Source organism: Dromiciops gliroides, chromosome 1 (genome assembly GCF_019393635.1).
Source record: "Dromiciops gliroides isolate mDroGli1 chromosome 1, mDroGli1.pri, whole genome shotgun sequence".
Lineage (NCBI taxonomy): Eukaryota > Metazoa > Chordata > Mammalia > Microbiotheria > Microbiotheriidae > Dromiciops > Dromiciops gliroides.
This window is the reverse complement of record NC_057861.1, coordinates 45,336,547-45,360,941: the sequence shown is the minus strand read 5'-3', so window position 1 is coordinate 45,360,941 and position 24,395 is coordinate 45,336,547. Positions and strand designations below refer to the sequence as shown.

Sequence of the window (24,395 nt, the reverse complement as noted above, 5' to 3'; positions counted from 1 at the left end):
GCTACTTGCTTCCCAAGATGGTGGGGAGAAGAGTTCTTTGTAAGCTAAGTATTACAGAACTGTTCCTTTCATGATAGGATTTTATTGCTATCAAGCGCCCACTGTTTGCAAAGTTTGAGGTGGCCAGCCATAGTAGAAAACACAGAGTCATTGGCCCTGGAAAGAGTGACTCTGGGGTCAGAGAACCCTAGTTCAAATCTTATCTCTGTTGCTTACTCCCTATGTGACCTTGTGACATTTAACCTCTCAGCCTCAGTTTCCTTATTTGTAAAGTGAGGGGGGTCAAATTAGATTGACCTCTCAAGTCCCTTCCAGTTCTAGATATATGATCCCCTGAACATCTGATGAGCTTTGTGACCCCCGTGGGCAGTTAATTTATTTAGCTCCTCTAAGCTTTAGTTTCCTTGTCTGTGAAATAAGGTTAATCATTAATAGTAATAGTAGTAATACTTGCATGTGCAAGGTAAGAGGCAGTAATGCCTCCTGGAAAAGGCTGGGGGGCCTCAGAGTCAGGACCTCCTGAGTTCTGATCACGAGTCTCTAAAGATGCAGAGCAGATATTGATTGGTATTGGCAGAGGAAGCTTCCACACTGGAAGGCCTCCACAGTCCCAAAAACAAATCACAAATTTAAACCCCCACATAAATAAATAACACTTATCCTTCCTGCTCTGAAGAGTTGTTACATGAAAAGCGCTTTGCAAACCTTAACATGTGCTGAGAGTGTGAGCTCACCTTCTCATTGTCCATCCCCACACCCTACCTTGGGTTTCTTCCAGCAGCCTTTTGATAAATAAGCAGGGCCTTCGATGCCCTGTACACTTCTTCAGGCAGGGTGCTGACTATATGGCTGGTTGATGAAATCCCAGGCCGAAGTCTCTAGGCCCTTTGCACAAGCTCACAGGCAGGTGGCCCATTTGCTGGGACCGACCATTTTGTACCTGCACAACTCCAGAGGCAGCTACTAGCAGTAGCAGCCATTAGCATCACAGTTGTCTAGATGATACGGGATCCTTGGCCTGAATTTCCCCAACCCATCACTTTGCCACTCCCAAGCAGAAAATCTGCATGTGTGTTTCTCTGATGTGATAAGAGGTGGGATGTGTGTGTTTGTCAGGGAAGGATGTTTAAAAGACCTTTGCCATTCGATGCCACCATCAAGGTTGCCAGGCTGCTGGGTTCTTGCCAGCTTTGGTAGGTTAGGTTCCCTCAATGATTTGTCTTGTTTAACAGATGGGTTTCATGATGTTTAGAGGAGAGATGTGTTGGCTGGTAGTGCCAAAGGATTTTGGGAGACACAGTTTTTAAGAGTTAGTTATGGGAACAGCTAGGTGGTACAGTGGATAAAGCATGGGCCCTGGATTCAGGAGGACCTGAGTTCAAATGCGGCCTCAGACACTTAACACTTACTAGCTGTGTGACCCTGGGCAAGTCACTTAACCCCCATTGCCCCCCACACACAAAAAAAGAGTTAGTTACAACAGGGAGGAGTGATAGTTGGCCTTTGATGAAGAACACTAGCTCATGAGCTTAGGATGCTGTCATCTCGTGACTGTCCAATTCAGAGCAGTAATGGACAAACCCACGAGGAGAATATGGACCCAACCTTGGCATTGGCCAAGGGTATACTCCCCATGAGAGCTTCTGAAGCCAGGTCTGACCAAGTACCCAGTCCCCTTGACTAGTCGTGTCCAAGACACTGAAAGAGCTTACCCATCTCTAGGTGTGCTAAGCTGCTTGTTCATTTGGGGGCTGTTTGTACTCTAGTGTGTACGGGTTGTGTTGGTCGTGTTGTCGTTCTCCCCTGTACCCCTCCGTTTTAACCCTTTTTGTGCCAAGTGAATCATGTCCTCTGTGCCATCCAGGGGACTGCATATAGACTCTGCGTGTGTGTGTGTGTGTGTATGTGTGTGTGTGTGTGTGTGTGTTGTTCCAGGCCGGCAAGGAGGAGAAGGGATCTCCGGTTTCGGATGGCAAACATGACTGTGGTGACACCCACGGGGTCCTCGTTCTCCAATGCCTCTTCCACCATGGCACCGGCCAGCACAGAGGCACCGAAGCCCTTCGAGAAGGTGAAGTCTAAGGAGTCTCTGGTCATCTCTGGCCTCCAGCACTTTACCGGCTACCGGATAGAGCTACAGGCATGCAACCATGACGAACAGGAGTCCAGGTGTGGCCTTGCAGCGTATGTCAGTGCGAGAACCATGCCTGAAGGCAAGTCAGCTTCCGTGTACCTCCTCCATGACGCACAGTTTCATTCCCTCCTTCACTGACTCACTCCACAAACATTTACCCAAGGCTCATTTCATGTGTGCAGGATTGTACACCTCTCCACAGATGGGTCCCAGAGGAAAGAGAGGTGTTTTTTTAACCTGGATGCTTGTATTCTTTCAGAATTATGAAGATCATGACTGTTAGTAAATCCATGATAAATTTTGATTAAGGTTGTTTGGTGAAGGAAATGACAAGTGTTCCCTCAGGCAGGGGCACAGAAACAAACAAAACCCAGTAGATTTAGGGACAAAAGACCCAGCTTTGAATCCTGGCTTTGCTTACTGCTCTTACATGTTTTATAACATTGACACATCTTCAATCGATTTCCCGTTCATTTCATAATCCTAGCCATGATTCCTAAACTTTTTATATGTTTATTTAGTTAGTTTTGTAAAGTAATTTTATGTGAAGAATACAACTTGAATTACTTTCAAAAATTTTGTAACTTTGGAAAAAATACCTACTTTGGTTTTATTTTGGATTTAATTTGAACAAATCACCCTCCTCATCTGTAAAATAAGGGGACTGAATGAGATGTCTGTGAGATCCTGCCACCATCTGTGTAGTAATCTGGGCTAGCTGGGAGGATGAGGCTGGTGGATTGAGCTCAGAAGTTCTGAGCTGCAGTCCTACTGGGCTGATCAGGTGTTCACACTAAGTCTAGCACCAACATGGTGACTCCCCAAAGAGTGGGAGGCTGCCAGGCTGCCTATGCAGGGATGAACTGGCCCTGGTGAAAAACAGCGTAGGTCAAAGGTCCCGTGCCCGATCAGACCTGTGAGTGCTTTGATTCCAGCCTGAATGAGATAGGGGGACCTAGTCTCACAGCAAAACAGGCGCAGGAGCAACAACCGCTGATCCTTCAAAGGGATGTGGCTTCACAGACCCCTTTGTTTAAGAATGGGGGCCAGGGGCGGCTAGGTGGCGCAGTGGATAAAGCACCGGCCCTGGATTCAGGAGTTCCTGAGTTCAAATCCAGCCTCAGACACTTGACACTTACTAGCTGTGTGACCCTGGGCAAGTCGCTTAACCCCATTGCCCCGTAAAAAAAAAAAAAAAAGAATGGGGGCCAGGCTGAGATGCTTCTTAGGGTGCCTCCATAGTCTCCCAGTTAACTGTGACCCTCTGTTCTCTTGGTAGTCTAACCTTCAGATTTTTGTCCTTTTCTAGCCAAGGCTGATGATATTGTCGGTGCAGTGACCCACGAGGTGCTGGAGAACAACATTGTCCATCTGCGCTGGCAGGAGCCCAAACATCCCAATGGCCTTATTATTCTCTATGAAGTCAATTACTGGCGTGTCGGAGACACTGAGGTGAAGACACCCTCTATACATGCTCCAATTCGAATCCTAGCTTTGCCACTGACTTTTATATGGTTTTTAAAAACATAACATTGACAGACCCTCACTCAATTTCTCATTCATTTCCTAATCCTTTCCATGATTTCTATTTCCACTCCTGGACCTGGGGACTAGGGGTTGGGAAGCTAGGGATGTGTGTTCAGTGACTCAAGAAGCATTTATTAGGCTCTTGCTGTGTGCTGGACTCTATGCTAGGCACTAGGGATGCAGAGGTAAAAATGAAATAAGCATTTATTGAGTACCTATAATGTACCAGGCATTGTCCCAGGCCCTAGGGATACCAGTATGTCTTCAAGAAGTTTACATTTCACAGGAGAATTCGACATGTACACAAGTGAATCAAAGGATTGACAAAGGATTTTTTTATTTTTTTGGCTCAATTTTCTCTGTACAGGGAATTCCCAGTAAGAAAGCTCCCTCTAGCGATGCAGATAGGGAACTGCTTTTCAATTTATAAGCTTAAAGCGTTTCCTGGGGTTACCTAGAGGTTAAATGTCTTTCTTTTATTATTATGCTCTAAAGCTGCAAGAAACCATAGAGATCATCTAGTATAAAGTTTTTAAAAAGTTATAATAGTGTATATGATACATTCTAAAATTAATTTTTTCAATGAACAAAAATAAATTTTCTATCCCTCCTACCTCCCCCTCCCCTTTGATAGTGAGCATGTGTGCACAAAATGAAATTCTTTTAACCAATATGAGTAGTGAAGCAAAACAGATTTCATTGTTGGTCATGTCCAAAAAAGTATGTCTCAGTCTGCACTCTGAGTGCCCCACTTATCTATCAGGAACTTCCTCATCCATCTCAAATGAGATAATAATTGTAAAGTGCTTAGCACATAGTAGGTGCTTAATAAATGCTTCTTCCCTTCCTCCCGTCCCCCTACTGGGGAATCTTGGTGCAAGGGGTCTTTAAGTCTTTCAAACTTGTTTAGTAAAAGGGTTCTTAATCTGGGACCCATGACCTTTTTAAAAATATATATATATATATATATATATATATATATATATATATATATATATATATATATATATATATATATATATATATATATATAGGGGGCAGCTAGGTGGCGCAGTGGATAAAGCACTGGCCCTGGATTAAAGAGGACCTGAGTTCAAACCCGACCTCAGACACTTGACATTTATTAGCTGTGTGACCCTGGGCAAGTCACTTAACCCTCATTGCCCCACCAAAATATATATTTCAGCATAATTGGTTTCCTTTGTAATCCTGCATGTTTTGTTTTATGCATTTTAAAATATGATTGTGAGAAGGCTTCTCCAGACTGACTGTCCAAGGGACCCAGGATCCCCAAAAAGTTATAAAGGGCTGCTCCAGTCCAGACTCCTCCTTTTATGGTTGAAGAAGAAACTGAGGTTGAATGAGTTGCCCAAGGTTGCCCAGCCTATAAGAGTCCCGTTCTCTCTGTCTTGACTCCAAGGCCAGAATCCCTTCTGTGCCTCTAGGTTGTCTCCAAGATGTTTCCAAGGGGCTCTTAGGGGGAGGTCTTCTATAACAAAGCTTTGTTTTCTGGCTTTAAGAAAGCCTCATCATGTTTCATAGTTGGTGCTGAAAAACCAAAGTCTTAGGCTATGAGGTCCCAGTGTTCTCTTTCTGCCTGATCTCTGACGGATGGCTTTCTCCTACACTGGGGAAGAGAGTGGTGGAGGCTTTGGTCCAGGTTCCTATTCTACTTGGAACTTGGTTTCTGTTCTATGAAAAATCAGTGGAGACAGCTCAGTGTCACAGAGAGAGCTGGGGGAGAGCTGGCATCTTATTCCAGCTTTGTCTTTGGCTGTCTGGGTCATCCTGAGCAAGTCCTTCTGGTTTTCTGGGCCTTGGTTTCCCTCTTTGTAAAATGAGACATGTGAACTAGAAGTCTCTAAGGTTCCTTCTGTCTCAGATGTCCTATATTCCAAAAATCTTCTCAGCTTGGATATTTTTGTGTCCTAAGAGCCCTCCCAGACCTGACATCCTCTGTTCTAAGGGCCCTCCCAGCTCTGACATCCTGTGTTCTAAGGGCCCTCCCAGCTCTGTCATCCTGTGTCCTAAGGGCCCTCCCAGCTCTAACATCCTGTGTCCTAAGGGCCCTCCCCGCTCTAACATCCTGTGTTCTAAGGGCCCTCCCCGCTCTGACATCCTGTGTTCTAAGGGCCCTCTCAGCCCTGACATCCTCTGTTCTAAGGGCCCTCCTAACTCTGACATCCTCTGTTCTAAGGGCCCTCCCAGCCCTGACATCCTCTGTTCTAGTTCTGAAGTTCTAGAACTTTTTGTGTGTCATGGACCGTTTTGGCAGTTTAAAGCCTATGGACCCCTTCTCAACATGAGGTATTTAAATGCATAAAATAAAACGCATCAGGTTAAAAAGGAAACCAATTATGCTTATTTATATAAATAAAATATATTTCTATATTATATATAATATAGCATGATATCACATTAACATATATAGAAATAAAACTTTTAAAAGTTTACACACCCTAGGTTAAGAACCCCTGTTCTAAGGGCTCTCCCAACGCTGATATTGGTGTCCTGTGCTATTTCCCATCTGGGGTTTTCTGTGGTTTGGAGTTTTACACCAGCTTCCTCCTTCAGCCTCTGTGGGTTTCATGTATGGTGACCGTGGAAGTTTTTAGGAATAAAGGTCACAGTAAATCCCTCCTGAAACTAGGTTGCTCTACTCCCAAGGGTTTTTATGTGATTGACTGGGGTTGGGGGGTATGGTGGGGGAAGAGGAGGGAGGGAGGAAACAGGCCTTAATTACGTACCTAATGGTGCTAATTTTATTTTGTTTGATCCTTACAACAACCCTAGAAGGCAGGGGGTATTATTATAGCCATTTTGTAGTTGAACCATCTGAGGCAAACCAAGGTTAAGCGACTTGTCCAAGGCCATACAGCTAGTAAGTGTTTGAGGTTGAATTTGAACTCGGGTCTTCTTGACTTCTGTCCACATACTCTATCCAGCGCACCACCAACTGCCAAAGGGTGTTTCTTAGGGAAATGCCTCCCCTGATTTTGTTGGTTTTACTTAAAGAGAGGGACATTTCTTAGCTCAACTAATCTCATTTCAGAGTTGGGATTGGTCAAGTCAACAAGCATTTATACAGTGCCTACTATTTGCCAGGCATTGTGCTAAGTTCTGAGAATACAAAAAGGGGGGGGGGGAGCAAATATGCACTCTGTCCTCAAGAAAATTCCACTCTAATGGGAGAGACAACATGCAAACAACTATGGACAAATGAGATGGCCAGGATAAGTTAGAGATAACCAATGGGGAGAAGGCATTATGGGAGAATGACAAAGGCAGCTTGTAGACGATAAGATTTTGTCTCAGACTTGAAGGAAGCCAGAAGGAGAGAGAGACTTCCAGGCATGGGGTATAGGTTGAGGCTAGCCAGTGAAAATGAACAGCTTTGAAGGTAGAGTGTCTTGTGGAAGGAATGGCCAGGAAGCCAGTGCCACTGGATTCCAGAGGATATGGGGGTAGTGGGACATGAGAAGACTAGAAAGGGACACAATCGACAGGACTTAACAACAGCTTGGATATGGAGAGTGAGAGGAAGTGAGCAGTTGGTGGCATCCTTGTGTTGAGCCTGAGTAACTGGGAGGATGGTATCAGCCTTAGTAGTAACAGGGAAGCTCAGAAGGGGGAGAGTTGAGGGATGGGGAGGAAAGATAATGAAGTAAGTTTTGAACAGGTTGAGTTTAAGATGTCTGCAGGGATTCCATTTTTAGATGACCAGTAGGCAGTTGGAGATATGAGTCTGACCGAAGGTTAGGAGAGAGTTTAGGGCTGAATAAATCAATCTGAGAATCATCAGTATAGGGATGCCCATTGAATCCATGGCAACTGATGAGATCCCCAAGTGAAATAGTATAGAGGGGGCAGTTAGGTGGCTCCGTGGATAAAGCGCCTGCCCTGGATTCAGGAGGACCTGAGTTCAAGTCCAGCCTCAGACACTTAACACTTACTAGCTGTGTGACCCTGGGCAAGTCACTTAACCCTATTTCCCTCAGTTTCCTCATCTTCAAAATGAGCTAGAGAAGGAAATGGCAAACCACTCCAGTATCTCTGCCAAGAGAGCCCCAAATAGAGTCATGAAAAGTGGGGCACAACCGAAAAATGACTGAAGTGGGTTAGTGGAAATGGATCAATTGACAGGTTGTTTGGGGGTTTTTTTGAGAATAGGAAAGACATGGGCCAGTAGACAAGGGAGAGTGTGAAGATAACCGAGAGAATGGGGATGATAGAGAAGACAATCTGCAGAAGATGTGATGGAGTTGGGTCAGTCAGTGGCTGAACTGGGATTTGACTCCAAACCTAGTGTTCATTGCATTAAACCAAAAGTCCCAGTCGCTGGGATGGCTGTTTTTCAGCTCTGAGATCTTAGACTGGTCCTCCCTGGCTCTGTTCCCCCTGCATCTGTAAGCTCCCTCTAGCATCTGCCCTGAATTCAGTTCTCTGGTCCATGAGTGTAACCTTTGAACAGAGTTGTTTTTCTGGTGGATTTTCTTTCGGGTGAGCAGGGTCACATGCTCTGTGTATGGGGGTGGGTCTCAGGCTCTTTTTTCTCTCATTTACATTTTCCACCTGAGCTCTGCTCTGGCATGGGCCCAAGGAATCTCAGCACAGGCACCTTGAGGTAAGTTGGCCATTCAGTAAGGATCTAAGCGCTTTCTCTCTCCCAGACCCTGTGTGGAGCATCCCCAGCTAAATTCTGGGGGGTGCAAAGAGAGGCAAAAACAGTCCTTTCCCTCACATTTTAATGGGGAAACCAATCTAATAAATAACCTGGCACAGATAAGATGTAGAGAAAGAATAGGTGGGAGGTCATCTTAGTGGAAACTGAGTCACTAGCTTCCTTTTACACAAGATTTTATGTCTTATGAAGAGCTTTTCCTGAAAACCTGATGAGCTAGATAATTTTACAGATGAGGCTGGTATCTGAGGCAAAGTGGCTTTGCCCAGGGTGCCATAGCTAGGAAGTGTCAGAGCTGGGATTTGAACTCAGGCCTCTGACCCCAGGCCGGGGTTCTTGCAGCCATTGCACACTGGATGGGGACCTTTGTGGTGATGTTCTCCTTCCTTCTCCTCCTCTGCCTTTCATGGGAGGGTCTTTCCACTGGCGCCATCTTGGTCTTAATTAGGTTATGGGATCATAGCATGCTGCTGGTTTCCTTGAAAGAAACCTGGGAGGGCAGCTAGGTGGCGCAGTGGATAGAGCACCAGCCCTGGAGTCAGGAGTACCTGAGTTCAAATCCGGCCTCAGACACTTAACACTTACTAGCTGTGTGACCTTGGGCAAGTCACTTAACCCTAATTGCCTCACTAAAAAAAAAGAAAGAAAGAAAGAAACCTGGGGAGAATGGAGAAGGGGTGGATGGTTCTCCTGCCTTCCTTTTTGTCTGTCATTACCCACTGGGACTGGGTACCTGTGTCTCTTAGTCCTGATCCATGCTATCAGTCACTTAACAGCCATTTATTAAGCAGTTACTTTGGGCTGCGCCCCTCAAAGGCAGCCCTGAGGTTGTAGATGGAGCCCTAGGCTGAGAGTCAGGGAGATCTTGGTTCACTCTGGGCTTCTGTTAACTCTTCTATCAAATCAAGGAGCTGGCAGCTTTGTGTGGAATAGCGGAAGTCAGGAAGACTTGAGTTCAGATCTCAACTGTGTGTCCTAGGGCAAGTCACTTAAACTTGCTTAACCTCATTTCCCTCAACTATAAAATGGAAGATAATAATAGCATCTACCTCCCAGGGTTTTTGTGAGGGTTAAATGAGGTAGTCTGTGTAACAGTACTTTATAAAACTTAAAGGGCTATAAAAATGTGAGCTGCTGTTGTCAGAACTCCTGATTAAAGTATTTTAATACTTCTTTGAGTTATATGTTTTGTTTTGTTTTTTTTAGTGAGGCAATTGGGGTTAAGTGACTTGCCCAGGGTCACACAGCTAGTAAGTGTTAAGTGACTGAGGCTGGATTTGAACTCAGGTACTCCTGACTCCAGGGCCAGTGCTCTATCCACTGCGCCACCTAGCTGTCCCTCTTTGAGTTATATGACTATGGGTAAATCATTCCCCCCTTTCTGAGCCTCAGTTTTCTCCTCTGTAAAATGGGAATATGCACTGACTCCCTCATGGGGATAAGAAGGGAATAAACCTTTCTATAGCACCTACTCTGTGTCAAGTACTTTACAATTATTACCTCATTTGATCCTCACAACAACCCTTCAAGGGAACATCTGCTATTATCCTCATTCTACAGATGAGGAAACTGAGTCAAACCCAAATCACCCAGCTGGTAAGTGTCTAAGTCTGGATTTGAATTCAGGTCTTTCTGACCAGGGTTCCATCCACTGTGCCACCAAGCTGCCTCATGGAATAAAGTACTTCATAAACTTTAAAACACTTGTAAAAGTGGGGCAGTAGGTGTTGTTATTATCATTATTAGTGGAGAGACCCCTGAAATGAGGATCAGGAAGTCTGAGTCTTAGTCCCAACTCTCCCACTGATCTGTTGTTATGTTACCTTGGGCAGACTTTCTCTCCCTCTGGGCTTCAGTTTCTTAATAAATGCTTCTTCCAAGCTTGAAATCAAATCCCTACTCATGATATAGACTTGCTGTGTGATGTTGGGCAAGTTGCTTTCCCTCTCTGAGTCTCAGCTGCTTCCTCTATAAAATGAAGGACTTGTCTGGAAAACGGGGATGATCACCCCTTCCTTGTCAGACTTTTATGGAGATACTGAGAAGCATTATGGTGTAGTTAACAGAGTGTGGGATTAAGGAGTCAGGAGCAACTGGGTTCAAACACCAACTCTACTTTTTAACCCTCTTGTGATCCTGGGCAAATCCCTGCCCCTCCCAGGCTCCAATTTCCTCTACTGTAAAATGAGAGTTGGACTTGTAGACTTGTAGAGTCCCTTCCTGTACTACATCTGTGAGCTTCTGATCTCTTGTGTGTTTGTGAAAGCCTCGTACATTTCGAGGGATGTCTGTATTTGTTGAATGATCTACATGCTTGTTAACAGCTCTGAGATTCTTCAGTGTATTTCTTATCAGAGCTTTCTGCTCCATGGGGCTCAGGGGAGCCTGAGTACTTCCCACCCCCTTGGTCAGGATGGCAGATTTGGCCGCTCATGTGTATAGCCTCACAGCCATGCGATTGTAGGCTCACACCCAAACCAGAAAAACAAAAGATGCCCTCTTCTCTCTTGTTCTTCCTCTTACCCTTATCTCTCCCCTTCCCCCCAATCAGGAACTGCATCTCTGTGTCTCCCGCAAACATTACGCCAACGAACAGGGCTGTAGACTCCGAGGCCTGCAGCCCGGCAACTATACCGTCCGCATCCGAGCCACATCCTTGGCGGGAAATGGTTCATGGACCGAGCACACCTACTTCTATGTTGCAGATTATTGTAAGTGCCTTCTGTCCATCAGGAACAACTTGCCTATTGTGTGCCAGGAGATACATAGGCTATAAACTCTTCTAAGACCCAGTCCTTTGCTTGAGCATCTCATGATCTCCTGGAGAGGTGTGTGTGATCACAACCAGATGAGTGGCCTGGACAGTTCATGCTGTGACAGGTGTGTGTGTGTGTGTGTGTGTGCGCGTGCATGCATGCATGTACGTGTACATGAGTGCGAGTACCCTCAGAGAAGGTTTTCTAATTGGGGGGGGGGCAGGGCAATGAGGGTTAAGTGACTTGCCCAAGGTCACACAGCTAGTAGTGTCAAGTGTCTGAGACCGGATTTGAACTCAGGTCCTCCTGAATCCAGGGCCAGTGCTTTATCCATTGCAGCGCCACCTAGCTGCCCCCAGAGAAGGTTTTCTGTAGGAGGCAGGACTGAAGCCAAGAAAGCCTCTAGAAAAAAATATACAGACAACAAGGGAATAGGCATTTACGTGATGAGAATGGAAAGTGTAATGGGTTTGCAGTCCAAAGAATTCAGATTCTGCCTCAGAGACCTGGTAGCCATGGGACCCTAGGCCAGCCACCTAGTCTCCGAGAGACTCAGTTTCCTCATCTAGAAAATGAAGATAATAATTGCTTACACAGTTGTTGTGAGGATTAGGTGTGCCAACCTAGGTAAAGAAAATGCTTCACAAACTATAAAGCCCTAATAATTCACTAATTCACTAATAATAATATTGATAATGATGGTAAGAGGAGCCGCTAACTTTTATCTAGACTTTTACAAGTTACAAAATACTTTACATCCCGTATTTCATTTGAGTCTTACAGTGTTCTTCTGAGCTTAGATATTATGTTATTAATTTATTATAATCTATATATTATTGTATGTTATTAGCCAATATCCTTATTTTCTAATAATATTTTCCCCTCAATTACATGTTAGAACAATTTGTTCATAAAAGTATTTTATTATTTTCCAGTTACATGTAGAGATAGTTTGCAACATTTGTTTTTATAAGATTTCTAGTTCCAAATTTTTCCCCCTCCCCCCTCCCCAAGACAGCAAGTAATCTGATATAGGTTATATATGTACAATCACATTAAACATATTTCTGCATTAGTCATGCTGTGCAAGAAGAATAAGAGCAAAAAGGAGAAACCTCAAAAAAAAAATAGAGATAGTATGGTTCAATCTGCATCTAGATTCCATAGTTCTTTTTTTTTTTTCTTTTCTGGATGTGGAGAGCATTTTCCATCATGAGTCCTTTGGAACTATCTTGGACCATTGTATTGTTGAGAAGAATCAAGTCTATCACAGTTGATCAACACACAATGAATTTTAACATATTTTTTTTAAGTTTTGAGTCCCAAATTCTAACCATCTCCTCTTCCCTTCCCTGAGATAGTAAGCAATATGATATAGGTTATGCACATGCAATCGTGTAAAACATTTCTATCTAATTCCCTTATTTTAAAGAGAGGAAAACTGAGGTTCAGAGAGGCCAAGAGACTTGCCCAGAGTCACACAGTTGCAAGAGTTAGTGTCAAGATTTGAATCCAGGTCTTGACTCCAAGGCTAGCATTCTGTCTATTCTGCTATGCTGCCTAGCACTCACAAGATGTGTGTGCGATTGGGCAAAATACGTCACCTTTCAGGGGCGGCTAGGTGGTGCAGTAGATAGAGCACTGGCCCTGGATTCAGGAGGATCTGAATTCAAATGCGGCCTCAGACACTTGACACTTACTAGCTGTGTGACCCTGGGGCAAGTCACTTAACCCCCATTGCCCCGCCAAAAAAGAAAAAAAAGAGACATCTTGCAGAAGATAGGATTTCAGGTGGGTTGCATATGTGTTTGGATCCATGACCGATGATGCTTGTGTGAACAGTATTAGGAGGTCAGCTCCTAGATTCCAAAGCAGAAGTGACCTTATAGTCGCTTGCCTTGAAGAGGAAGAACTGGGTGCAAGAGAGATGGACTTTCTTGTTCAAGGTCACACAGCTATTAAATGTTAGGGGCAGGTTTTGAACCCAAGTCTTTCGTAGCTCCACGTTGACATTGCATGAATGTTACCTTTTTTGTTGTTTTTTGTTTTAGTAGATGTCCCATCGAATATTGCAAAAATTATCATTGGCCCGGTCATCATTGCCATTTTCTTGATCAGCATGGTTGGAGCTATTTATGTCTTTGTAAAGAAGAAGTAAGTATGAACAAGATAATAAAATTAAAATTTACAATTTAAAAAAAAAGGGGGGCAAGTAGCCTAGGAAGAAAAGTATTGACGATGTTTTGGTAGCACAGAGACACATACACAGAGACAATTCCTGACACAAACACAACCACACATACAAGAAAGCCCAAGTTACAAGGAAAGTTCTGACCTACATTGACAGAAGGATTTTCCTCATTTGGGATCTCAGCTCTTCTCCCTAACCCTGCCATAAAATGAACATGCCTTTAAGGAACCTAGAGATCCCAAAATTCCATAGAAAAATGGGCACCCTCCTAGACTCTCTAACCTGATGGATGCTGAGCTCTCATTGAGAATCCAATGGTCTTGTAGGATCCCCTGAAGAACTGAGTCATTTGTAGGATTCCAGACCCCTCCCTTTCTCCAAAGAATTGAGGAATCCACAGGGTTACCTAACAAATGTAGCCATTCTGCAGGGTTCTATGAGGAATTTGTTCAAAGGAATGAATTCACCAGGGGCTTTCAACAAAATCTAACAAGCTGCCAGATTTCACCAAGAATAACGATCTTCAGGGTTCCCCAAAGAACCTAGTAACCGCTAAGGTTCCAAGTAGAACCTAAAGTCATTTGGCTTTTCCTTCCCTGTTATTCCAGGCAAACGGAAGGACCGACGGGCCCGCTGTTCGCCTCTTCCAATCCAGAATACCTCAGTGCCAGTGATGGTGAGCACCTCACCTGTGGGGACACGTGGGTCATTGTTCTCAGAAGAGTGGTCAGATTTGGGTTCCTCTCCTCTTGCAGCTGAGTCTTGTGTGGGCCCATGCATGTGTGTGTGTGTGTGTGCGTGTGTGTGTGTGTGTGTGTGTGTGTGTGTCCACAATCCATTTTTGTCCTCTCTGTTTAAGGAATGGTTGGAGGGGGAAGGGTGACAAGAGTTGATCAACCTTTAGTTTTTCAGCCCTTCCTTCCTTTGGCCTGGAGTTCTGGGCTCTTGCCACTGAGTTATGCTCTAAAGATCCTGCCCTCTCTGTGCCCAAGAACATGAGTGAGAAGCCCAGAGATTGTATCAGCCCTGCCTTCCTGTATCCCTAGATCATAAATTTAGAACTGGAATAGATAATGTCTGTCAAGAGGGATGCCCTATCCATGAATGATGAGAAGGGAAACTTGGAGTATGCGGGCCTATCGCCTGCCCATCTTGCTGTTTCTGTAAAGCACCTGTCCTTCCTAACTCCTATCCCTTCCAGTTCCTCTATGGGCAGAAGCAGGTTCCGCACATTTAGATTTCACTCTCCCCAAAGGTGCGGGTTCAGATCCTACTGCCGACTATGTGGGTATAATTTCGAGAGGCAGCCTTGAAGGTAGTACACCAGGAATCCCTTAATCCCGTTCTTGACCCTGTCTCTTATTAGACGTGGGCATCCCTGGGCCTCCATACAACAAGGCATTGGTGTGGATGTCCTCTGGGTCTCTTGCTTCTCTAAGTCTATGATTCTGACCTAGCTGTGTGACTTTGGGCAAATCTGGGCTTTTGCAAAGTGGTCACAACCTCCAAGGGCTGTGGAGTGGAGGCTGTGGATGTCCCACAAACACCGGGGGTCTTCTGTGGGTTGTTGCAGTTTATGTGCCAGATGAGTGGGAAGTAGCTCGAGAGAAAATCAGCCTCCTGCGTGAGCTTGGGCAAGGCTCTTTTGGCATGGTCTATGAGGGCAATGCCAAGGACATCGTCAAGGGGGAGGCTGAGACCCGTGTGGCCGTGAAGACGGTGAATGAGTCCGCCAGCCTACGGGAACGTATTGAGTTCCTGAATGAGGCCTCCGTCATGAAGGGTTTCAGCTGCCATCATGTGGTGAGTGGCATCCGTGTGCATGTTGGCCAATGGTGGCAAGCCGGAGTTGTGTGTGGTGGGGGGGAAACATCACTCAATAGATAACATGTGCCCAGTCCACCTCAGATGTGAAGGTTAGGGGAGAGACAGGTGGGAAGAACCAGACCCAGGCTCTGCCCACAGGGAACTCCCAGTCCAGAGAGGTAGAGAAGGACCAGACCCAGGCCTTGAGCTCATGCAAGGAGTTTGATCTGGAGAAGACAGAGAAAGTGGTTGGCCGGGCCCTGTCCTGGGGTGGTAACGCATGGTCTTGGGGAAATGGAGGAAAGAAGGAAGTCACCCAAGGCAACATAATGGCCATCGTAGATCTGGACTCTAAGGAAAATGGCCCCATTTAGAGAGTTCATTTTGGCCAATTTCTGCCCCCCTTTTGAGGCTGTTTTGTGGGTTTTGTCACTCATCTTTCTCCCTTGCCCACCCTGCCCCACCCCCCCAAGCCCTGCCAAGGACACTTGCCTAAGCTGAGCCTGTCTTCGCCCCTCAGGTCCGCCTCCTGGGAGTGGTCTCCAAGGGGCAGCCCACCCTTGTGGTCATGGAGCTGATGGTGCACGGCGACCTGAAGAGTTACCTCCGCTCTCTGCGGCCAGACGCAGAGGTCAGTTGGCCCAAACAGAGAACCTAGGGAATAAAACCCTCTTTGGGCTCACTTCTGCTGAGTCCTTACTCCACTCACTCACCTGTTCTTTCTTTAGAACAACCCGGGCCGCCCTCCCCCAACCCTCCGGGAGATCATTCAGATGGCCGTGGAAATCGCAGACGGCATGGCCTATTTGAATGCCAAGAAATTTGTTCACAGAGACCTTGCTGCCCGAAACTGTATGGTAGCCGAAGACTTTACTGTAAAGATAGGAGGTAGGTTGTTGGGCCTCAGGGAGGAAAAAGAACTCATCTGAGACCCAGTTTGAGATGGGACTGCACTTGCATGGCTCTTTGTGATTCGGCAGACAGTCATTAAGCACCTACTGTATTCTAATGCTGAGAGAGAGGAAAATTTTAAGTAACAATGTAATCTAGTCTTGCCGCTTACTCCCAATGTGACCAATGGGACCCAGGGCAAGTCGATGAACCTCTCTGGGTCTCAGTTTCTTGATTTGTGAAATGAGGCTAAATGAAATGACTTCTGTTTCCTTTCAAGCAGGCAAGCAAAAAGCATTTATTAAGCACTTCCTTTGTGCCCAGCAGTGTGCTAAGCACTAAGGGTATAGATACAAGAGAAAAGAGACAGTCCCTGCTCCCAGGGAGCTTCCATTCCAGTGGAAAGGGAGCTGAAAATCAAGGGGGAGAGGGCAGCTAGGTGGCGCAGTGGATAAAGCACCAGCCCTGGATTCAGGAGGAACTGAGTTCAAATCCGGCCTCAGACACTTGACACTTACTAGCTGTGTGACCCTGGGCAAGTCACTTAACCCTCATTGTGTCGGGGGGGGGGGGGGAAGAAAAAGAAAAGCAAGGGGATAGTAAGGTGGGGAAGGTAGTACCCAGGTACCCACATAGGGGCATGAGGTCAGAAAGAGAAGCAGAAGGGGAATGGAAGATTTTTTCAAGATAAGGCAGCTGGGGCAGCTAGGTGGCACAGTGGATAGAGCATCGGCCCTGGGGTCAGGAGTATGTGAGTTCAAATCCGGATTCAGACACTTAACACTTATTAGCTGTGTGACCCTGGGCAAGTCACTTAACCCCAATTGCCTCACACACACACACAAAAAAGAAGAAGATAAGGCAGCTGAAGTACAGTGGCAAAATCCAGGGTGTCAGAAACAGAACCAAGAAGGGGATGAAGCTCCAAATCTGTGAAGCAGTGGTTCTGAAATGCCATGAATAGATAGATGGTTTCTCTGGTCCTTTCCAGGTAGGGGCATTCTAGTAAATGTTTAATCACCAGGTCCCCAGTGTGGGGAGAAAAACAGCCTACTAACAACAAAATCAACATAGCACACTCTAAAGTTTAATCCGCATCATATAAGTCTAGACAGTCAACAAAAGAGTAAATCAAGCCCTGATGGAGGTTTGCCTATTTCTGAGGGGTAAATGCTCACACTGCAAATTTAACAATGGGCTCTCATGAGCAGGTTGGCTCCAGAGTGCCCCTGGTCCCAAGTCTGGAGCTCGCATCTCTGACTACATAAAGTCTCTTAGGGAGATATGAGGCACAAATACAGTTAACAATAATAGACAGTGTTATGGGATGCAAGCATTAGTTGCTAAGCACTATACTTACTAGCTGTGTGACCCTGGGCAAGTCACTTAACCCCAATTGCCTCACACACACACACACACACACACACACACAAAAGAAGAAGATAAGGCAGCTGAAGTAGAGTGACAAAATCCAGGGTCCTTGGGGTACAAGGGGGTGGTGGGATGGTAGTTATTGAACAAGTGATGAGGGAGGGCAAGGCTTCCTGGAGGAGAAAGCATGAGCTGGCCTTCAAAGGATGGAGAGGAAATACAGAGTGAAGGGGGAGGGAGGGCATCCCAGGAGGAGGGAACAGCATGAGGAAAGACAAGGAGGCAGGAGGGTTCGTGGCATGTTTTGGGGAGAGTTATAGGAGATGAGGCTAGAAAGCTTGGTGTGGGGCTGGATTGTGGAAAGACTTGAATGCCAAGCAGAAGAATCTGAACTTTTTCTCAGGAGGCAATAGGGAGCCACAGAAAATTCTTCCAGCAGTGGAGTGACATGGCAATCCTGGATCCCCACATTAGTCACTTGCAAGATTTTTGTAGAATGTGTGGTTAGGAGAGGAGAGATCAGTCGCAGACCTCATTGTCTGGGGAAATGGGATGAAGGGAGTGAATGAGGTCTCTCTCTAACAGCCTTTAAACTGTTTTGTTGCCAGACTTTGGGATGACCAGAGACATCTATGAGACGGACTATTATCGAAAAGGGGGCAAGGGTTTGCTCCCAGTGAGGTGGATGGCACCAGAATCTCTAAAGGATGGCGTCTTCACTACCTATTCGGATGTGTGGTAAGTGGAAAGGGCATGTTGCCCAATCTGAGGGTCTCCCGGGACGCTGTGCACTTCAGGAATGAGTTGGGAAGAGGGTGGGGTTCCGAGCTTTCGGGGCACCCATGGAAAGGCCCAAGTTCCTGGCACCTCCCTCTGATCCTTGCCTTCACGCTCTTGCTCACAGGTCCTTTGGCGTGGTCCTGTGGGAGATCAGCAGCCTTGCTGAGCAGCCGTACCAAGGCCTGTCTAATGAGCAGGTCCTGAAGTTTGTGATGGATGGAGGCTACCTGGACCAACCTGATAACTGTCCAGAGAGAGTGTAAGTATTCTGAAACGGGCCCTGACAGAAGAAAGGGTTATGTTTGAATAATGCTAACCCTTCCCATTTTTTGCAAAAATAGTTCCCATTTCCATAGGTCTTAAAAGTATTTTCCCTACAGCAAAATTCTGAGGTATAATAATAATAATAATAATAATAATAATAAGTGAATATATCGATAGAGTTTTACATACATTATCTCATTTGACTCCTACAACACCCTGGGAGTCAAGTAATACAAATAATTTTTGAGTAAACTTATTTTCATGGGCGTTTATTATCTCTCCCTCCCATTAGATGTGTGACTCTGGGCTAGTCACTTCACCTCTGTTTGCCTCAGTTTCCTCATCTGGAAAATGGGGAGACTAGCAGCGGTTACCTCACAGGGCTATTGTAAGGATCAAATGGGATGATATTTGTGAAGCTTTTAGCACATAGGAGGCTCCATTTCCCCCTTCTGCCTTTAAGAGAAATAAAATTTTAAGCCATCATAGTCAACACACATCGTCCAGCAGAACAGATTCCTATACTGGCTGCATCCAGGTCCGCATGTCATTCAGTAGCTTGAGTCAGCCATCTCTAGAGGTGGATGGCATGATTTTCAGCTTTCTGGACCTGTGGTTCTCAGTCCTCTCCACATTGTTCTTCTCCATGGTAGTGTTGTCACGGTGTAAATTGTCTTCTTACTTCTGCTCTCTTTGCTCTAACCCAAGCATGATCATCTCCATTTTACAGATATAGAAATGGAGAATCAGAGCATTTTGGTATCTTGCCCCGGATCATAGAGCTAGATGGTGTGCCATTCATTATTCCCTTTTAGCAGAAGAGGCTGAGACAGAATGAGAGGCTGAGAATGAAAGCTTGAGAGTCAGAAGGGGAACCCAGCTGCCCTGTCATTTCAAAGAGGATAAGAAAAAAAGCCCAATCTGGGCAAGTGATTTGATGTAGGTTATGGAGGTAGTGAGCATAGGGAGCCAGGATTTGAACCCAAGGCCTCCGTCTCCAGATTCTGCCCTCTTTCCACAATATAGCCATACCTTCCAATATGTCCGTGGTCATAGGGCTGCTTCCATGTTTCTTCCCTTCTCTGGGCCTCAGTTTCTTCCTTTGTAAAATAAGAGGATTGTCTTAGCTTATCCCTGTCCCAAGGGCCCCCCCAGCTCTGACATTCTGGGTTCTAAGAGCCCTCCCAGCTCTCACCTTCTGTATTCTAAGGGCCCTCCTGGCTCTGACCTTCTGTGTTCTAAGGGCCTTTCTAGCTATGTCTTCCTGTCACTTTGTGACTCTATTTGATGCCCCCAGAAAGCCAGAGTAACCCCCATCATTTTTGTTATTTTCAAATCTTACCCTTTGCTTTGCCAGTGTCAAGTACTCCAGTCTTAAGTGTCCTCTGGTACTCTGGATCTGGCTGGAGAGTCCTGCCTAGGGCTGCATATTCACACATTCCAGGTTCTAGTTATCCCCATGGAAGCCCGTCAGCATCAGGAGAGAGCCCCCTTGGTGGCCACATGCCCCTAGAGGCCTGGAGTCTGTGTGTACACAGAAAGGAAGGGAGCCCAGGAGTGCTGTTTTGGAGTTGGGGAGAAACCTCCGAGGTTACTTCATCCAACACCCTCCCTCCCACCCCCCATTTTCCTGATGAGGCAGCTAACTTAGCCAAGGTGACAGCATCATTAAGGGACTGGGGCAAGATTCGACGTGAGGGCCCCTGCCTCCTACTGCACCATGGTGCCCCTGTGAAGGTAACATCCTGAAAGGACTCTCTCTCTCTCTCTCTCTCTCTCTTTCCAGGAATAGCCTAATGCAGATGTGCTGGCAGTACAACCCCAAGATGCGCCCCACCTTCATCGAGATCATCGAGATGCTGAAAGACGACCTCCACCCCAGCTTCCGGGAGGTCTCTTTTTTTTACAGTGAGGAAAACAAGCCCCCTGAGAGTGAGGAGTTTGAGATGGACTTTGAAAACATGGAGAGCATCCCTCTGGACCCTTCTTCTTACTCCCAGAGGGACGAAGTCCTGGGGAGGGACAATGGGCCATCCCTAGGCCTTAAGGGAAACTATGAGGAGCGGATACCTTATACCCACATGAACGGGGGCAAGAAGAATGGACGCATCCTCTCCTTGCCCAGGTCGAACCCTTCCTAACGTTGCCCTCTTGGGGACGAGTGTTTAAGCCTCCCCCCCTCCCCTGGGGCTTTGATGTTCTCACCGGATGGACGGCCCGTCCCCCCCTCTCCGGGAAATCTCAGGATTCCTCTGATTGCTGCCACCGTGTGACTGACACACGACTCAGACCCTCCCCCTCTTCCCCCTTCTCAATTTTGTCCCGTTGGGTCCGACGGCTCGGATGCCGGGGCTACTTCCTGTTGTTGGCCGCCATCACGGCCGGGCCTGGCTGTCTGTGGACCTCACTGTGAAACCCTTGTGCTGGGAGAAGGCCTGGGGCTGCTGACCTTCCAGTCACCACAGCTCCCAAATGGGATGCTCGGAGAGAAGTTTGGCCGGTTGTGTTTGTGAGCACAGGACATTTTGCCAGGGTCCAGGTTTCTCCAAGCAAACCCCACGTTTGTGGGGGGGGGGGAACAACAGACTTTGAAAAAGTTGGGGCAAGGGGAACCAACCAAACCACAAACAAACCCATACCCAAATCCTTTTCCACCAGAATTCCAGGCTTTTCAGGATAATCCCCAGAGAATGTTTCTTTTAAGACTGAAGAATATTTTTTAAGAAAAAAAAAATACCCAGAAATCAGTTCTATTAGTTCCTCAGATTGACCAATAGCTGCTGCTGTCATACTTTTCATGGGTCTGAAACCCTCGAGAGTGTGTGTGTGTGTGTGTGTGTGTGTGTGTGTGTGTGTGTGTGTCTGTATGTCTGTGTGTGTGTGTGTGTCTGTGTCTGTGTTGTGTATCTGTCCTTCCCGGCGTGTCTCCCTCAGTGTTCACACATCAATGGAAGACTCTTGTCTCATTCTCATGGGGGCTTTGGACTCCTTAGGGGCATGTGCCTCATTTCTCCTCCAGTTTGCTGGGGTGGCAGTGCCCTCAAACCAATGGTTTTTGTTATGAGACACCCCCGCCATGCTTGTCCCTTCCCTCTCACTTGCTCGTTTATGTTTGGTGATTGCATCTTCTGGGAGCCAGGGTCTCTGGGAGGATTGGGGTGGGGGAGAAAAGTGAGCTTCAGCTTGAAGCTGGGGACCCTTTCAAGACCAAAAAAAAAAGCCAGGAAAAAAAAAAGTCAATCGGATGGAGGTCTCCAGATCTCTCCTTCCCTTACCCTACTCCCACCCCGTGGCAACCTAGAGCACACCTTTGCTGGGTTTAAACATATTTAATTTTTTTTTAAGTTTTAAACATTAACTTCATATAAGTTATTGACTGTTTTTGATTCTTAGGTTTGGGCTTTTTTGGTCTGTGTTCTGCGGGTGTGGTTTCTTTGGTCTGAAAGCGACCCATTGATCTGAGAATAAACTGATTTTAGCTGATCACAAGCCGAGGAGCCAAGAGGCATAAGTTGAGTTTGTACTTGACGAGGCTTTAGAAATAGGTTCCTGATTTATTTCGTGTGTATGCATATGTGTGTGTGTGTGCGCGCATGTGTGCACACGTGTGCGAGTGAGTGCACGCGTGCCAAGAGCCATGAGCTGAGTCCTCAGTGGGGGCAGGTGTGATAGACACAGATGTGCTCCTCCTCCTTCTTCTTCCTCTTTTCCTCTCTCCTAGCCTTTCCTCTCTCCTTTTTGTCTGCTCTTCATCTTCTGCTGCTCTTCTTCATTCTTCTCTCTTCCTTATTTTCTTCTCTCTGTTCTTCCCACTCTAGGACCCATCTTGTCTTCTCTCCCCTTCCTCTTCCTTCCTGTCCTCTCTCAAATGTCCTTTTCATCCCCCTGCCTCTCCAACGTGTCCTCTCTCTCATGTATGTTTTCCACAAATACTAGGGGGAAAATATTTAAATGCAAGAGAGCTCCCCTCCCCCATCCAAATACTTTGAAAAAACAACATAGACACACCTTAACAGGTATCTGGAAAGAGATGTCAGTCACGACAGAACCGTTCTAGCCTCACTGTCATCACCTCTGTGTCTTCTCTGTGCTGCAGGTGGGTGGGGAAGCCACAGCCCCAAGGCTCTCCCAGATGGTGATTTAGGCCTTTGGCCTTTGGAGCTTGGCAAAGGTAGAGGCTAGCAGGTGGAGGGTGAGGTGTGAAATACAGATCTTAATGTCCATATATCATGACTTATCTACGGCCCTTGAACCATAGCTGTTCCTCATTGGGTAAATGTGATGGCTCAGCCAGAGCAGATCTAGTTTCTCAGAAGGTTGCTCCCATTGACCACCCCTGAGGTTGTGGTGGCCCTGGCTCTCTCTTTCCCATGCTCCCTTGCTTGCCCACTTGTTCTCAGGTATTCCGTGGCCTTGTTACCACAGGCTTCCGGGTGCTGCTTCTCCTTTCCCAAAATTGTGATTAAGAACAGGATTGAGAAGTAATAACGATCCTCCTTCCAGCCTCATAACTTCTTGGTCAGGGATGCAAGTGAAAAAGAAATCTGGGCTAAGCCTGTGGCTAAGACATGGGGGATTTCCCCTTGCATAGATAGAATAGAAGTGATAGCCCTTGAAAGATTGCCATGGGTCTGATTGGACTGAAGTGTAAATGCAAGCAGGTGTGCACCTAGAAGTCACCATGAGGAGAACAAGGTTGGGCTTTGTGTTTTCCCTAGTAGCCTGTAGGTAGTAGCGAGCAGCTCAACACTACATTGTCAGGAAAGAAGAGAGATGTATTCTCACATTTTTTCTAATTCAGAAAGGTTTTCTTATTAGGAAAATAAAATTTATTTATTTTAATATAAATATAAATCACTGTAAAAATTTGTTTTCTTAAGAAATCAAAAAGTGTGTCAATTTTTATTGATGAAAAATTTGCAGGAGGATGCCGTGTGATGATTTATTTTCCTCTTCTGTCAGTCTACCTCAGTCTTGTAAGGATGTCTTCAACGAGGAATGGATTCGGACTGGAAGCTGCTTTGTCTGGGCCCAGTCTGAATCAGAATGATTGATGTCAGTGAATGGCAGTGCTGGGGACCCAAGGGGGGATCAGTGTGGGCAGGCTCAGGTAGAAGGGTGTGGTCCTTCCTCAAGTGATCTAGTGAGTGGAATAGAGAGCCCCATATATGTCATTCCCCACCCCCCTCCTAACCTTTCCCCCAACCCCACGATTTAATGGAATACCATTTCAGAATCTGTGTCATTTTTGACTTTGCCATCTGGTTCTAGTTCATGCTGTTTCTCCCAGAGAGACTCAGTAAGAGATGGCCATCTGAAATGAAGTGTCCATGTCTCTCCTGGTTCCTACCCTCAGGAATGGATCCAATTCTTCCGTCAGAACTTTGTGGTCTCAGCGACCTGTTAGAACCTTGTGAGTACAAATCTGTTGTGTGGTTTGGTCACTTCAGGGGAAGTCTTCATGGGGGGCAGAATTTACAAAGGTTGAGCTATTGCCAATGTAAAAAAAAAATAGCCATGTGCACTTTCCCTATCTGGGGCCCTGGGTGCACTTGGTTCTGGACCTCTACTCAAATGTACAACATAGAAATGTTTTTTTCCATCTTATTCTTTGGATGGGAAAAAATGCAATTAAAAATGATAATTTTTTTACAATGCAGCATATATTCGAAGAAACTGGCACAGGCTGGACTGGCCATCAGTTGGCCTTAAACTGACCTCTGTTGGCCCTTTTTAATTCACAGAACTCAGACAGTTCATTGGCTCAGGGTGACCACATTCTGGGTTCAGTCTGTGGGGGCCAGGAAGTTCAATACTGACATGAGTCTCTATACTCCAAGGGTACCATTAAGTGCCCAAATCAATAACAGCTTGGGTTTCTTTTCTTTTCTTATATTTTACTGTGCACAATGGAGTTGCTTCACTCTCTCCCTCTCTTGAGTTGTGCACATGTGGATATGTGCAGCAAGGCTTGGTTAGTGTAGATCTGTAAGG

At 46.1% G+C, this 24,395-nt stretch overlaps 1 protein-coding gene across 2 annotated transcripts in view; it reads left to right on the top strand.

Annotated features, from left to right (window-relative positions):
• Positions 1-20,941, top strand: part of INSR (insulin receptor) — a 155,280-nt gene extending 134,339 nt beyond the window's left edge. The window contains exons 12-22 of one of the 2 annotated variants that reach the window (XM_043977823.1): positions 1,936-2,213; positions 3,444-3,586; positions 10,894-11,053; positions 13,153-13,252; positions 13,898-13,965; positions 14,863-15,092; positions 15,616-15,726; positions 15,824-15,983; positions 17,966-18,095; positions 18,262-18,396; positions 20,188-20,941. In XM_043977823.1, the coding sequence (XP_043833758.1) occupies positions 1,936-2,213; positions 3,444-3,586; positions 10,894-11,053; positions 13,153-13,252; positions 13,898-13,965; positions 14,863-15,092; positions 15,616-15,726; positions 15,824-15,983; positions 17,966-18,095; positions 18,262-18,396; positions 20,188-20,542 (1,870 nt within the window). In that variant the 3' untranslated portion in view covers positions 20,543-20,941. Of the gene's footprint in view, positions 1-1,935; positions 2,214-3,443; positions 3,587-10,893; positions 11,054-13,149; positions 13,253-13,897; positions 13,966-14,862; positions 15,093-15,615; positions 15,727-15,823; positions 15,984-17,965; positions 18,096-18,261; positions 18,397-20,187 lie in introns of both variants that reach the window. The other variant, XM_043977822.1, reaches the window with a different exon arrangement.
• The last annotated feature ends 3,454 nt before the right edge of the window (positions 20,942-24,395 follow it).